This window comes from Oncorhynchus tshawytscha, linkage group LG11 (assembly GCF_018296145.1).
Source record: "Oncorhynchus tshawytscha isolate Ot180627B linkage group LG11, Otsh_v2.0, whole genome shotgun sequence".
NCBI classification, from domain to species: Eukaryota; Metazoa; Chordata; class Actinopteri; order Salmoniformes; family Salmonidae; genus Oncorhynchus; species Oncorhynchus tshawytscha.
In genome coordinates, this window is record NC_056439.1 from 28,012,498 (window position 1) to 28,028,859 (window position 16,362).

The 16,362-nt window shown below is 42.0% G+C and overlaps 1 protein-coding gene across 1 annotated transcript in view; it reads left to right on the forward strand.

Annotated features, from left to right (window-relative positions):
• lclat1 (lysocardiolipin acyltransferase 1) overlaps positions 1–16,257 on the forward strand; it is a 33,875-nt gene extending 17,618 nt beyond the window's left edge. The window contains exons 2-6 of the mRNA XM_024437115.2: positions 10,818–10,987; positions 11,273–11,471; positions 11,592–11,738; positions 12,521–12,637; positions 13,426–16,257. Of these exons, the coding sequence (XP_024292883.1) occupies positions 10,820–10,987; positions 11,273–11,471; positions 11,592–11,738; positions 12,521–12,637; positions 13,426–13,946 (1,152 nt within the window). The 5' untranslated portion in view covers positions 10,818–10,819 and the 3' untranslated portion in view covers positions 13,947–16,257. The remainder of the gene's footprint in view (positions 1–10,817; positions 10,988–11,272; positions 11,472–11,591; positions 11,739–12,520; positions 12,638–13,425) is intronic.
• Positions 16,258–16,362: the final 105 nt, after the last annotated feature.

Here is a 16,362-nt window from a genome sequence, read left to right on the forward strand (position 1 = left end):
AAGCAAAAAATAAATTTTTTGCACATTTATTAAAAATGTAACCGATATGAAATTCACAAGTATTCAAGCCCTTTACTTAGTACTTTGTTAAAGCTCTTTTGACAGCGATTTTTTTCAACACCGATACAGATTTATTGGAGGACCAAAAAAGCCGCTACCAATTAATCGTCCGATTTAATACAATTAAATAAAAATAAAAAATAAATATATATATATATATATATATATATATAAAAAAAAGTATTTGTAATAATGACAATTACAACAATACTGAATGAACACTTATTTTAACTTTAATATAATACATCAATAAAATCAATTTAGCCTCAAATAAATAATGAAACATGTTCAATTTGGTTTAAATAATGCAAAAACAAAGTTTTGGAGAAGAAAGTAAAAGTGCAATATGTGCCATGTAAGAAAGCTAACGTTTAAGTTCCTTGCTCAGAACATGAGAACATATGAAAGCTGGTGGTTCCTTTTAACATGAGTCTTCAATATTCCCAGGTAAGAAGTTCTAGGTTGTAGTTGTTATAGGAATTATAGGACAATTTCTCTCTCTACGATTTGTATTTCATACACCTTTGACTATTGGATGTTCTTATAGGCACTCTAGTATTGCCAGTGTAACAGTATAGCTTCCTCTCCTCCCCCCTACCTGGGCTCGAACCAGGAACACATCGACAACAGCCACTCTCGACGCAGCGTTACCCATGCAGAGTAAGGGGAACAACTACTCCAAGTCTCAGAGCGAGTGATGTTTGAAACGCTATTAGCGCACACCCCGCTAACGCTAACTAGCTAGCCATTTCACATCGGTTACACCAGCCTAATCTCGGGAGTTGATAGGCTTGAAGTCAAACAGCTCAATGCTTGAAGCACAGCGAAGAGCTGCTGGCAAAACGCACGAAAGTGCTGTTTGAATGAATGCTTACGAGCCTGCTGGTGCCTACCACCGCTCAGTCAGACTGCTGTATCAAATCATAGACTTAATTATAACATAACACACAGAAATACGAGCCTTAGGTCATTAATATGGTCGAACCCGGAAACTATCATCTCGAAAACAAGATGTTTTATTCTTTCAGTGAAATACGGAACCGTTCCGTATTTTATCTAACGGGTGGCATCCCTAAGTCTAAATATTCCTGTTACATTGCACAACCTTCAATATTATGTCATAATTATGTACAATTCTGGCAAATTAGGCGGCCCAAACTGTTGCATATACACTGACTCTGCGTGAAGTGAACGCAAGAGAAGTGACACAATTTCACCTGGTTAATATTGCCTGCTAACCTAGATTTCTTTTAGCTAAATATGCAGGTTTAAAAATATACTTCTGTGTATTGATTTTAAGAAATGCATTGATGTTCATGGTTAGGTACAGTCGTGCAACGATTGTGCTTTTTTCGCACATGCGCTTTTGCTAAATCATTCCCCGTTTGGTGAAGTTGGCTGTCTTTGTTAGGAAGAAATAGTCTTCACAGTTCGCAAAGAGTCATGTTAGCAGGCAATATTAACTAAATATGCAGGTTTAAAAAGATATACTTGTGTATTGATTTTAAGAAAGGCATTGATGTTTATGGTTAGGTACACATTGGAGCAACGACAGTCCTTTTTCGCGAATACGCACCGAATCGATTATATAAGCTTCAATGCCATACAACTCTCCTTCCGTGGCCTCCAATTGCTCTTAAATACAAGTAAAACTAAATGCAACCGATCGCTACCTGCACCTACCCGCCTGTCCAACATCACTACTCTGGACGGCTCTGACTTAGAATACGTGGACAACTACAAATACTTAGGTGTCTGGTTAGACTGTAAACTCTCCTTCCAGACCCATATCAAACATCTCCAATCCAAAGTTAAATCTAGAATTGGCTTCCTATTTCGCAACAAAGCATCCTTCACTCATGCTGCCAAACATACCCTTGTAAAACTGACCATCCTACCAATCCTCGACTTTGGCGATGTCATTTACAAAATAGCCTCCAATACCCTACTCAACAAATTGGATGCAGTCTATCACAGTGCAATCCGTTTTGTCACCAAAGCCCCATATACTACCCACCATTGCGACCTGTATGCTCTCGTTGGCTGGCCCTCGCTTCATACTCGTCGCCAAACCCACTGGCTCCATGTCATCTACAAGACCCTGCTAGGTAAAGTCCCCCTTATCTCAGCTCGCTGGTCACCATAGCATCTCCCACCTGTAGCACACGCTCCAGCAGGTATATCTCTCTAGTCACCCCCAAAACCAATTCTTTCTTTGGCCGCCTCTCCTTCCAGTTCTCTGCTGCCAATGACTGGAACGAACTACAAAAATCTCTGAAACTGGAAACACTTATCTCCCTCACTAGCTTTAAGCACCAACTGTCAGAGCAGCTCACAGATTACTGCACCTGTACATAGCCCACCTATAATTTAGCCCAAACAACTACCTCTTTCCCAACTGTATTTAATTTATTTATTTTGCTCCTTTGCACCCCATTATTTTTATTTCTACTTTGCACATTCTTCCATTACAAAACTACCATTCCAGTGTTTTACTTGCTATATTGTATTTACTTTGCCACCATGGCCTTTTTTGCCTTTACCTCCCTTCTCACCTCATTTGCTCACATTGTATATACACTTGTTTATACTGTATTATTGACTGTATGTTTGTTTTACTCCATGTGTAACTCTGTGTCGTTGTATCTGTCGAACTGCTTTGCTTTATCTTGGCCAGGTCGCAATTGTAAATGAGAACTTGTTCTCAACTTGCCTACCTGGTTAAATAAAGGTGAAATAAATAAATAAATAAAAAATATGCAACGTAGGACACGCTAGATAAACTAGTAATATCATCAACCATGTGTAGTTGGTGATTATGATTTGATTGTTTTTTATAAGTTAAGTTTAATGCTAGCTAACAACTTACCTTGGCTTCTTACTGCATTCGCGTAACAGGCAGTCTCCTCGTGGAGTGCAATGTAATCAGGTGCTTAGAGCATTGGACTAGTTAACTGTAAGGTTGCAAGATTGAATTCCCGAGCTGACAAGGTGTAAATCTGTCATTCTGCCCCTGAACAAGGCAGTTAACCCACCGTTCCTAGGCCATCATTGAAAATATGAATGTGTTCTTAACTGACTTGCCTAGTTAAATAAAGGATAAATAAAGATGAAAAAAAAAAATTGGGCCAAATTGGTGTCCAAAAATACAGATTTCTGATTGTTATGAAAACTTGAAATCGGCCCTAGTTAGTCGGCCATTCCGATTTAATCGGTCAAGCTCTACTGCAGATCCTTTCAAATTCTGTCAGGTTGGATGGGCAGCGTAGCTGCACAGCTATTTTCAGGTATCTCCAGAGATGTTCGATCGTGTTCAAGTCTGGGCTCTGGCTAGGCCACTCTGACTTTCAGAGCCTTATCCCAAAGCCACTCCTGCTTTGTCTTGGCTGTGTGCTTAGTTGTTGTCAAGTTGGAAGGTGAACTGTCGCCCCAGTCTGAGGTCCTAAGCAGGTTTCCATCAAGGATCTTTCTGTATTTTGCTCCGTTCATCATTCCCTCGATCCTGACTAGTCTCCCAGTGACTGCCGCTGAAAAACAAACCCACAGCATGATGTCAATGGGTCTGAATACTTTCCAAATGCACTGTACATATGAAGTCAAATCTAATTTTATTGGTCACATACACATGGTTAGCAGATGTTATTTGCGAGTGTAGCGAAATGCTTGTAGAAGAAGCGAGGCAGCCCTCTGTCGGGTCCATCAAGTGGGTAAAACAGTATGTAAACATTTATTTAAAGTGACCAGTGTTCCATGACTACATACATAGGGCAGCAACCTCTAAGGTACATGGAAGAGTAACCGGGTGGTAGCCATCTAGTGACAGTGACCTAAAGTTCAAGGCATTGTACTGGGCGGGGGCTGGCTAGTGGTGTCTCTTTAACAGACTGATGGCCTTGACATATAAGCTGTTTTACAGTCTCTCGGGACCAGCTTTGATGCACCTGAACTTACCTCGCCTTCTTGATGATAGCGGGGTGAACAGGTCCTTGATGATCTTCTTGGCCTTCCTGTGACACCGAGTGCTGTAGATGCAGGCAGTGTGCTGCCGGTGACGTATTGGACAGACCGTACCACCCTCTGGAGAGCCCTGTGGTGCAGTTGCCGTACCAGGCGGTGATACAGCCCGACAAGATGCTCTCAATGGTGCATCTGTGAAAGTTTGAGGGTCTTATGGGACCAAACAAATTTCTTCAGCCTCCTGAGGTTGAAGAGGCGCTGTTTCACCTACACCACACTGTCTGTGGGTGGACCATTTCAGATGGTCAGTGACGTGTACACTGATGAACTTTTTAAGCTTTTCACCTTCTCCGCTGCGGCCCCATTAGTGTGGATTGGGGAGCGTAACTGTGACATGTTCTTTTCGCCCCATGTCAAAACATGTAGAATTGCAGAAAATGTCAATTAAAAACGGCAACATTTTCTCTCTGCGACCTCTTAAAGCCGTGCCCCACGCTAAGTTTGCCACAGCTGCTGAAAACAATATAGGAAAAACACTGAACTAGAGCTGGGACAATAAACCGAAAATTACTGACGTTGCCTTCCTTTTACCAATACAATTTTGCTGACATCGGTGATTAGGTGACACAATGTTCCTGCTGATTTTGGGGGTTAAAAAACATTTGTCAACAGTAATGTGCAGAATTTGTATTTTTAAAATGTTTTATTTAACTAGGCAAGTCATTTCCTGCAATGAAAGTGTATGCCTTGTCCCTTTTTCACTTCACTCCTGCTCCCCCCTCTTGCACACTGAGTAAAGCATGCATACTGACAGTGAGCAACAGTTTTTAAAACTGTTGGAGTTGAGTCTCTGCTTTATGTGAGTATAACAATTATTTCTTAACTGTCAGTATAGAGGAAATGGCACCACAGAGAATGTAATTGAGGTGAAGTGCCAAAGGAGCCCAGAGGGCATTTGTGATGAATACCACAAATAGCCTATATTGGCCTACAAAAGGGATGCTTTTGCAGAACATTACAGTTTACTGTTAGATCAATTCCATGCCTAAACAGCAACAATATCATATTCAGAGTTTGCAATCTAGCTAATGTGTTTTGAGTTCCCACTTCCTCTGGTGGTAAATTATGCATAAAATAGCATAGGCCAATATGTACAGAAACCATGCAGGCAAATTCATCTCTCAAGGTATCAGGATCCTATTTTGACAAATGTCCATTGTGCAGTCCCTGAACATGCTAAATGAAATAGCTGACTTCTTTCATGTGTTACTTGGCACTGGAAAAAGTCAGTCTCGAGCCTTCCCGCTTAGCTACCTTGCTTCGAAGTATAGACATTTGATACCTGAATCACTGAATGGGGGATATTATACTGAATGGATATATATTCTAAAATAATAAGACTTTTTTTTGGTTAGTCTGTTACAGCATAATATCTCCAGGAGAGCTACTGGGTGTGTAATTTTTGTTGTTGCTGAATTACAGTTCGTATAAACAAATCAGTCGATTTGAAATAAATGTAATTATACCCTAATCTATGGATTTCACATGACTGGGCAGGGACGCAGCCTTTATTTAACTAGGCAAGTCAGTTAAGAACAAATTCTTATTTACAATGACGGCGTACACTGGCCAAACCCGGACGACGCTGGGCCAATTGTGCGCCGCCCTATGGGACTCCCAATCACGGCTGGTTGTGTTACAGCCTTGATTCGAACCAGGGTGTCTCTAGTGACTCCTCTACCATTGAGATGCTGTGCCTTAGACCCGAGTGGTGCAGACAGAAATACTCCACTTTTCACCTCTCATCCTCTGAGGACCCTAAAGGTGTGTCCTCCACACTTCCTGTGTGTGCTCTTCAGCGTGTGTGCTGGGAGTAAGTTGTGGGAGAGAGCAGTAACAGGGGAGGTGTAATTGTGCTGAGCCAGGGAGTTCCTCACCTCTGCCACGCTTCATGTTAAAAAACAACTCTTAAACCCCATCCTGGCTTTGTATGACACTCCTGAGTTGTTAGTGCACCAGTCTATCATCCACTTTGGGTGCTGCTGCCGTGAGAGCTGCTGTGTCATGCTGTTGCTATGCATGGTGGTAATGACAAGAGGGGGGTTGGGACTGGGAGACTTGTGCAATAACAGCGGTAATTGAGGTGGAGGAGCATGAACCCACAGGTGAAACACCTGCTTGGTCGAGCAGAACTCCCTTCACCAAGTCAGCAAGACCGAGCAATAAAGACTAGCTGCATAAATAAAGCCATATTAAAAAGCTTCATTTTGCTCTACATTTTAGTTTCTTTCCTACTGATTTAGTGTAATAATTTCTTTATTTCCTTAGGATAGGCTTATACTTTTATCCAAAGCACATGCATAGCATACGTAGCCTACATCCCAATTCTTAGGCCAGTAGCTGACACTAACAGTTCTGGGAAAGTTTGTCCCACCTCAGTTTGTCCCACCTCTTGGGTTTCAAATCAAATTGTATTTGTCACATGCGCTGAATACAACAGGTGTAGACCTTAGTGTAAAATGCTTACTTACAAGCCCTTAACCAACAATGCAGTTAAGAAAATAAATACTAAATAAAAAGTTACACAATAAATAACAATCATGAGGCTATATACAGCGGGTAGTGGTACCGTGTCAATGTGCGGGGGTACAGGTTAGTCGAGGTAATTTGTACATGTAAGGTAACGTGACTGAATGGATAATAAACAGCGAGTAGCAGCAGTGTAAAAACAAAAGGGGAGGGGGGGTGTCGATTGACTAAATTAAAAGTTTGGGCAGTTTCCTGGACTTTCTGACTGGCCGCCGAGGTGGTGAAGGTAGGAAACAACATCTCCACTTCACTGACCCTCAACACTGGGGCCCCACAAGTGTGTGTGCTCAGCCCTCTCCTGTACTCCCTGTTTACCCATGACTGCGTGGCCATGCATGCCTCCAACTCAATCATCAAGTTTGCAGACGACACAACTGCAGTGGGCTTGATCACCAACAACCACGAGACAGCCTACAGGGAGATGAGGGCACTCGGAGTGTGGTGTCAACAAAACAAAGGAGATGATCATGGACTTCAGGAAACAGCAGAGGGGAGCTGCTGTGTGGATCAAGCAGTCATTTGAAAGAGTAAGAACATTTCAGCGAGACAACTCAAAGGCGAAATCCATTAACACCAAGATAATGGAATTGATTGCCCTTGACAGTTAACCGTTCTGTCGTGGGTGATGTTGGCCTTCACGACTGGTTGAGCACCGGTACATATTAACAAGTGCGCTATTTTTCAGATGTTGCCCTACCGGAGTTGCACAGTAATAACGTTACTGCTATTAGCTTCACAACATACTATGGAATGCCGTTTGGGTCTTTGCGTGTCAAATAACACTATTTGACAATAACACTATTTGACACGTTAAATAAGCTTTTAATTTGACACTCCAAATAACAGTTGTATTATAGAAGGATGTGTGTGCTGAAATTGCATGTGCAAGCCAATATTTAGACTAGATAATGTTAAACAAGGTTGGAATGTAAAGCAATGAAATGGGGTATCAGTCTACTCTGTGACACCCACGGAACTGAAGAGTTTATGCCAATATTAGCATTGTAGCTCTTATCGTGGTACATAGGTTGACATATATGGCTCAATTCGGTTGTTTAGAGTCCCACCATAAGATCGACGATGCTAATGTTCTTTGGGTGTCACTGAGTAGACTGATACCCCATGTCATTTATCCACAATCCATAGGTAAGGCTGTACAGTGAAATAAGTATACCCCCAATGCAATTCTAAAGTATAATACATCCAGTGTGATTTCAGCAGATTTTTGTCAAATTAATGAATTGTCTTTGTTTTTTGTTTTTTATATTTTTTTTATATAACATTCCGACATCGTTTTGCATGATATAGTCAATTATGGCATAATTCTACTATTTGTATTCCTTTGCATCACTGTCAATGACATTTATTCTGAAGGCTAATTGCTAAGTCCACTATTGTGGCTATTCCTTATTGTGGCTAGCTTCACATAGATGGGTCTGACCACCATTAATCAAATAAGAACGGTCTAATAGATTATGGTTATTTTAGATGGTGACACCTAGCTACTGGAACATTGTCGTTTTGCTATGTTTTTGGGGAAGAACATTGTTTGCATCCATGAGCTAGCTAGCTGCTATTTATGACCAGCACTGTAGGTGCTACCAGCATCATAGCATGCGTATCGATGAATAGTTGTGACATATATGAAATACGAGTGATGGTGTAATCAATGTGTAATAGCTACGTAAAGAATGTATGGATGCGTTTCATTATTATGTGATGTACAGTCATATTCAGGTCCTGATTGGTCAGTGTTATTTGACACGTAAGTGAAAGAAATGGGGTTTTACTGGTAATGGGGACATGTGTAAATGCCAACTAAATGTATAAAAAAAAATGTAACTTTATTTAACCGGGTAGGCCAGTTGAGAACAAGTTCTCATTTACAGTTGAAGTCGGAAGTTTACATACACCTTCGCCAAATACATTTAAACTCAGTTTTTCACAATTCCTGAAATGTAATCCTAATAAAAATGCCCAGTCTTAGGTCAGTTAGGATCAGCACTTTATTTTAAGAATGTGAGATGTCAGAATAATAGTAGAAAGAATGATTTATTTCAGCTTGTATTTCTTTCATCACATTCCCAGAGGGTCAGAAGTTGACATACACTCAATTAGTATTTTGTAGCATTACCTTTAAATTGTTTAACTTGGGTCAAACGTTTTGGGTTGCCTTCCACAAGCTTCCCACAATAAGTTTTTGGTGAATTTTGGCCCATTGCTCATGACAGAGCTTGTGTAACTGAGTCAGGTTTGTTGGCCACCTTGCTCGCACACGCTTTTTCAGTTCTGCCCACAAATGTTCTATGGGATTGAGGTCAGGGCTTTGTGATGGCCACTCCAATACCTTGACTTTGTTGTCCTTAAGCCATTTTGCCACAACTTTGGAAGTGTGCTTGGGGTCATTGTCCATTTGGAAGACCCATTTGCGACCAAGTTTTAACTTCCTGACTGATGTCTTGAGATGTTGCTTCAATATATCCACATAATTTTCCATCCTCATGATGCCATCTATTTTGTAAAGTGCACCAGTCCCTCCTGCAGCAAAGCACCCCCACAACATGATGCTGCCACCCCCGTGCTTCACGGTTGGGATGGTGCTTTTCGGCTTGCAAGCCTCCCCCTTTTTCTTCCAAACGTAACGATGGTCATTATGGCCAAACAGTTCTATTTTTGTTTCATCAGACCAGAGGACATTTCTTCAAAAAGTACAATCTTTGTCCCCCCCATGTGCAGTTGCAACCATTTTTATGGTGGTTTTGGAGCAGTGGCTTCTTCCTTGCTGAGTGGCCTTTCAGGTTGTGTCGATGTAGGACTTGTTTTACTCTGGATATAGATACTTTTGTACCTGTTTCCTCCAGCATCTTCACAAGGTCCTTTGCTGTTCTGGGATTGATTTGCACTTTTCACACCAATGTACGTTCATCTCTAGGAGGCAGAATGTCTCCTTCCTGAGGGGTATGACGGCTGCGTGGTCCCATGGTGTTTAAACTTGCATACTATTGTTTGTAGAGGTTGACCGACTGTGATTTTTCAACGCCGATACCGATTATTGGAGGACCAAAAAAGCCGCTACCGATTAATCGGACAATTGTTTTTAAAACTTTTTTTTTTGGTAATAATGACAATTACAACAATACTGAATGAACACTTATTTTAACTTTAATATAATACATCAATAAAATCAATTTAGCCTCAAATAAATTAAACATGTTCAATTTGGTTTAAATCATGCAAAAACAAAGTGTTGGAGAAGAAAGCAAAAGTGCAATATGTGCCATGTAAAAAAGCTAACGTTTAAGTTCCTTGCTCAGAACATGAGAACATATGAAAGCTGGTGGTTCCTTTTAACATGAGTCTTCAATATTCCCAGTTAAGAAGTTTTAGGTTGTAATCATTATAGGACTATTTCCCTGTATACCATTTGTATTTCATTAACCTTTGACTATTGGATGTTCTTATAGGCACTTTAGTATTGCCAGTGTAACAGTATATATAGTGGGGCAAAAAGTATTTAGTCAGCCACCAATTGTGCAAGTTCTCCCACTTAAAAAGACGAGAGGCCTGTAATTTTCATCATAGGTACACGTTCACTATGACAGACAAAATGAGGGGAAAAAAATCCAGAAAATCACATCGTAGGATTTTTTATGAATTTATTTGCAAATTATGGTGGAAAATAAGTATTTGGTCACCTACAAACACGCAAGATTTCTGGCTCTCACAGACCTGTAACTTCTTCTTTATATTTAGGCTATTCAGTGAAAATGTGAAATATTCAGCTCTAAGGTGAGGTTGTCGGCGAGCTGCATAAAATCCAGTTCCCTGATCACAGCATTTTAGCAGTAAGAAACCCCTGGCTCCGACCCTTATTTACATTCCACAATAGGAATGTCTGCCTTGGTTTTTCCACTGTTTTTGTGGAAATGTAGGAAGATCCACAGAACATGAGGGTTTGCTATTGATGAGGACAACTCCATTTTGTCTTACATTAGGCTGGTTCATGATTAATTCAATCCTTCCTCATTATGCCCAACTTGCAGTTCCACATCAACATAGGAATTCGGCAGAATTGATTAGCCATCTCTGGAAGTGTTTATCCTACTTATCTCCTTCATGATCAGTTTAATACTGTAGTGAACTAACAAGTTGTCTTCACTGATGTATAAGGAGAGTCCAAATATAAATATGAAGTAATCTCTCCTTCCCAGGTATGGCGGTGTCTGTGCGTGGGCTGTACTTTGTGGTGACCCTGTTTCTGGGCAGTTTCTTTGGCAGCATCTTCATGCTGGGCCCTGTGCTACCTCTAATGCTGCTGTCACCCTCCTGGTACCGCTGGATCACAGACCGTATCGTAGCCACCTGGCTCACCCTGCCCGTGGTGAGTCATCTTACCCCTCGTCTGTCTCTCGGTGTTCCTTATGTCTGCATCCACTTATGTCTCTTATCACCTTTGTTTGACCACTGTGGTTAACTGTTTCACCTTTTTGGTTTTGACTTAAGATTCTTTGATCTATTGTCTTGATATTCTTTGACCTCTCACTGACTTTTTCTTTTTTTTGTACTATTCTTGGTGTCTGTTTTGGAACCAAATGAAATGAGTCTTCCTGTTCCTACGTACCTCCCTCCCCCTCCCTCCCCCGTTTCCCTCCCTACCCCTGTGCAGGCCCTGCTGGAGCTGGTGTTTGGGGTGAAGGTGGTGATCACGGGTGATGGCTTCATCCCAGGGGAGCGCAGTGTGATCATCATGAACCACCGGACGCGTCTGGACTGGATGTTCCTGTGGTGTTGCCTGCTGAGGTACAGCTACCTGCGACTGGAAAAAATCTGCCTCAAGGCCGCCCTCAAAGTTGTGCCAGGCTTCGGTGGGTGTAGGCAACACACATACCCTCAGCATGGGTTACACAGTGAAAAAAAAATGTATACACACGACTGTAAGTTGCTTTGGATAAAAGAGTGGCATTAATCTGGTTAATTTGCGTCAGGCTGGGCCATGCAGGTGGCCTGCTTCATCTTCATCAAGCGTCGGTGGGAGGAGGACCGCAGCCACATGGAGAACATGCTAGAGTACTTCTGTGACATCAGAGAGCCCCTGCAGCTCCTCCTCTTCCCTGAGGGCACTGACCTCACCGGTAACAGCTTTCAGTGACAATAGTCACTTAGCCAACCAGGGTAATGGTTTGGCTAGGACATCAACAATAGTACCCTGCATCAACCTCTTCCATCTCTCATCCCCAAGCTTGTTTACATCGGTTTTATAACTCCCTGAGGATGTATGTATGATCTGTGTATGTTTATACAATCCTCTTAAAATCAGTTGGACTTACAGATCCTGGGCCAGATATGACAATTTACTAATAGTTTTAGTAATGATTACTCCACTTCCCCTACTGTCCTGGAGGGCTGGTGATAGGATTTGGATCAGGGTGTGCTTTTATGTGACCCCTTCCAGATCAAAGATGTCTTTCTCCCTGAGAAGATATCTAAGGATCTATAGGTGTAGTGCTCCCCCTAGGCCAGTGTCATATCTGTTGATGAAATCAGCTTATGAAATTATATTTTATTCATATCTAGTAAGGTCATTTTTTATTCATTTAACCTTTTATTTAACTAGGCAAGTCGGTTAAGAACAAATTCTTATTTACAATGATGGCCTGGCAAAAGGCCTCTTGCGGGGACAGGGGCTGGGATTAAAAACATACATAAATAAAAAATATAGGACAAAACACACATCACGACAAGCAACAACACTATATAATGGGTGGTCATATACCATACATCAATGTTCTCTCACTCCTACAGTAGTGTGCTAAACCCTATCCAAGAAATGTAATTTATTACAGTCAATTATCCTAGATGCTGACAATATTATTGAGCCTACTTCTCATTTTCTGTTTTTCTCTCTCTCCTGCAGACTACACTAGAGCAAGAAGTGATGACTTTGCGGAAAAGAACGGCCTGCCTAAGTTTGAGTATGTGCTGCACCCCCGCACCACTGGATTCACCTTCATCGTGGACACTCTCCGCAAAGGTCAGGGGTTAACTTTTTCTATATTTACTGTCATTTTTGACCCATGTTGCTGTAACATGCAGTAAAGTGAAACCAAGGGTGTTTTACTGGCTGTTTGTATTGTAGTCATCTGTCTTTGCTTGTTATGACAACAGTTAGCATATGTCAAATGACTCAAGCGTGAAGGAATTATAACAAGCCACATCAGTGTTACCTGTTTTTCTTTAGGAATCTCAGACTAGTACTTCATCAACACTGTGACACATTACAGCACCCCAAGGCATCTCATATTGGCCTGTGAGCTAATCCTGGCAGCCTTCCATCCGTCTTAAATACCGCCGCCTGCGGCGCTTAGCTGGGCACTAACTCACCAAGCAGGTGTTCTGAACCACAGTGATGTCATCGGACTTAGCCCTGTTCCCTCACCTCTGGTGATTGACATGTTATCTAGGTGGTCTTTGTCTGAGTGCGCTGTGCCCCTGGCCTATTTATATCCACTGACTCTCATACAGTACAGTAGGGAGTCGGTGGGAGCTCAGGGCTGGCAGGTGTCGTGTCATCCTCCCAGGCTGATATTTCACTCAGGTCCCTGCTCATTGTGTGGTATGGGAGTGGGGCTGCAGGCTTATTTAAGAGACAGGAATGATATAGTGCTCAGTGTGGGAAGCAAGCATGTCCTCAATATACTTAGTTAGTTACATTTGACTCCATTTGACATTTGATATGGATCTTCTGCATCAGCATCCACACAAACCCTACAGTTAAAATAAAGATGCACGTCGGTCATGCATACCTCCCCTCCTTTACAGGAGACAACCTGGATGCCGTCCATGACATCACCGTGGCCTACCCCAAGAACATCCCTCAGACGGAGCGCCACCTGATCCTAGGGCAGTTCCCCCGGGAGATCCACTTCCATGTGCGCCGCTACGAGGCCTCCGCCCTGCCCACATCCCCTTCCGCCCTGCAGGCCTGGACTCAGGAGCGCTGGGCAGAGAAGGAGGTCCGCCTGAGGGACTTCTACGCCGCTGAGCCCCGGGGCTTCGACAGGGAGGGCATGTGCCGCGTGCCCCCTTGTAAGACGGAGCTCCGCGTGGCTCTGATCAAGGCAGCATCTCTGTTCTACTGGAGCTCTTTCATAGCCTTGTCCTTCGCAGGCCTCTGGCTCTGGGCCCCGGTCCGTCTGTACTTCTTAGTGATGATGGGCGTCTATTTCGGCCAGCAGAAGCTAATAGGAGGGCTAGAACTACTGGAGCTGTCCTGTCATCGCTACTGGAAGTCTGTGACTGGGGACGATAAGGAAAAGGTGGTGGACGGGAAGAAGGAGTGAGGAGGAAGGGACGGCAGGAGGCTAACGTTTCTGCAGTGTTCAGTGGGGATGCTAGGCCTGAGTCCACAGTTGGGCTTGGTGCATATGCTGGAGGGTCATGGGCAATCTCCCTCGCTTCACAGGGAGTAAAGGGTGAACCGGCAGGCAATGTGCATGGCTTCTAGGGTGAGCTAACCTCACGGCTGAGGTTGCAGAAAAAAAACACAGGAAAGAATGAATGTTGTTCTTCTTGCTGGCTTGCTGGGGTCATAGTAGCTCATCACAGCCATTACGCTGTAAAGCCTTCATGTGTCTAACTGTCTAGCACCTTTGCTGTCTACAATTAAGAGGACTATCATTGGTCATCCTTTTTGTTCTTATGTTTATATTTCGTATCGTTCTAGAACCAGTGTCCATACATGTGTATGGGTTTCACAATAATATACAGAATATTATGTCTTAGCCATGTGTTTTTAAATTGATTTTATTATTGTTTTGCGTATTTCCTTGGTTATGTATTTATTTATTTTAAGTGATGGAACAGAGCCATATACACAGCACTCATACATTAGATTAGTGTATGCTGTGATTATTTTAGTCCATATTTTAACTGTTATTGTTCTGTGTTTAGCCAATGTAGGTTATCCATTAGTCTAGCCAAATGAATCACTGTTTTCCGCAAGCAATCATTAGCCAACAAAAAAATGATTACCGGTAGAAATGAATGTTATCTGTCCAAGCGATGAGTAGGTTATACACTTTAGTGTAGAATTGTTTACTGGCATTGAATCTGAACACTCTTAGGACATTAAGGTCACTGTCATGTCATTTACATTAAAGGTGCAATATGCAGAAATTGCTTTGCTATTCTCTGGTTGCTAAAATTCGAATAGTTTGCCAAATTTCAGTTTGTGACAAAGCAATGTATAGTGTAGCATATCATTGTACCATCAGTGAAATATATTTTCAATAACCAAAAATATTGTATTTTCAGCTGTTTTGAAGCTGGTGTACAAAACCGAAAGTAAAAGATGCAAAAACTAAATTTAACGGGAAGCATAGAAATAGTGCATATAGAACAGATCTACTGCTTCTTAGACTTGCTTTCAATGCTAAAGATGGATCTATAACTCACATTTCTATGTGAATTTGGTCAGGTTGCCCAAAAAGTTACATATTGCAGCTTTAAGCCTTTATAAGTTAAGCTGTTTTCATTGTTTAACTCTTGATAAACCTGATGATTTTTGTATGCATGCTGGGAAAAAAATGCTTTTGCAGGAGGAAATCCAAATGCAAGAATTGGCCATGTGATATAAAAAGGAACCAAACAGAATGTAGTAATCTGCCAAAACTGGGCAGGGCATTTTCACCACGCGTTGCTGATAAAGGTGCTGTGGACTGCAGCAAGACTATCGTGCACCCTGGATGGAATGGGTGACGATTTAGGATTTGAGATCTGTGACTGAGCACATACACAATCAGCTTAGTTTTCTGCTCTTTTTCGGAACCAACCGAAAGAGGGTCAAAGAATGTCATTGGGCAACACCACTCCACAGAGGACCAGACTTGGAGTGGAAACTGGTCTTGAAGTCACCCTAATCTAAAAAAAACTCATGCCCACCTCTCTCTCTCCCTGGGGAACTGGCATTGATGTTCTCAGTGTGCTGTTAAACTTAATTTAGCAAATGACAACTGAGAAAGCTCTACTGGTTGTGCCAGGGGAAAAAAATATTTAAATGAGAGCATCAGATTGGGCAATGCTCTGTCCACTAGTACCTAGCCACTGCTCTCAATGCCACCTCCAACCTTGCCATATATAGAGTTGAATGGTTTCTCGCACAATCCAGAACCGTTTTTATCAATGACACTGTGCACTGTTTGATCTACCGACCACCTCAATGCTGCAGGTCAAATGATCATTTTTGTAAGAGAAGTGTCCTATGTACCAAGTCATAGATGGTTGTCTGTTCTTGTTTCTTGAAATACGAGGCCCTGTTCAAGTGTAGGGGCTGGTTACTGTGATTAGGCTGTGTTAACAATTCTCATCAGCATGTCAATGGTTTACCAAATTACTAATCATCTCTATTACTAGAATCTTTGAACCAGCTAGAATTTCCACAATTCTCCCATCTTTCTCATCTGTTCTCTTTGTTTCCCTATTTCTAGCTTTCTTGGTTGCTCAAAATTCTCTTTTTGTTGTGTTTTTGTTCTTGTCCATAATAGACTCAACTGCTGATGCTGGACTCTTTTACAATCACTATCCTCAGGTAAATCTTTACTGGCCACTGTTATCAGTTATCACGCTGTTCAATAAATATATCATTTCAACCCATGCAGATGCTCTGCGTGTCTCTAAGAAATGTGTAATGTCAAATTATTTCTTCACTGGTTTGCTTCCTGGATGCTGACCCAACATTGTCAGCTCACCACTGTGGGT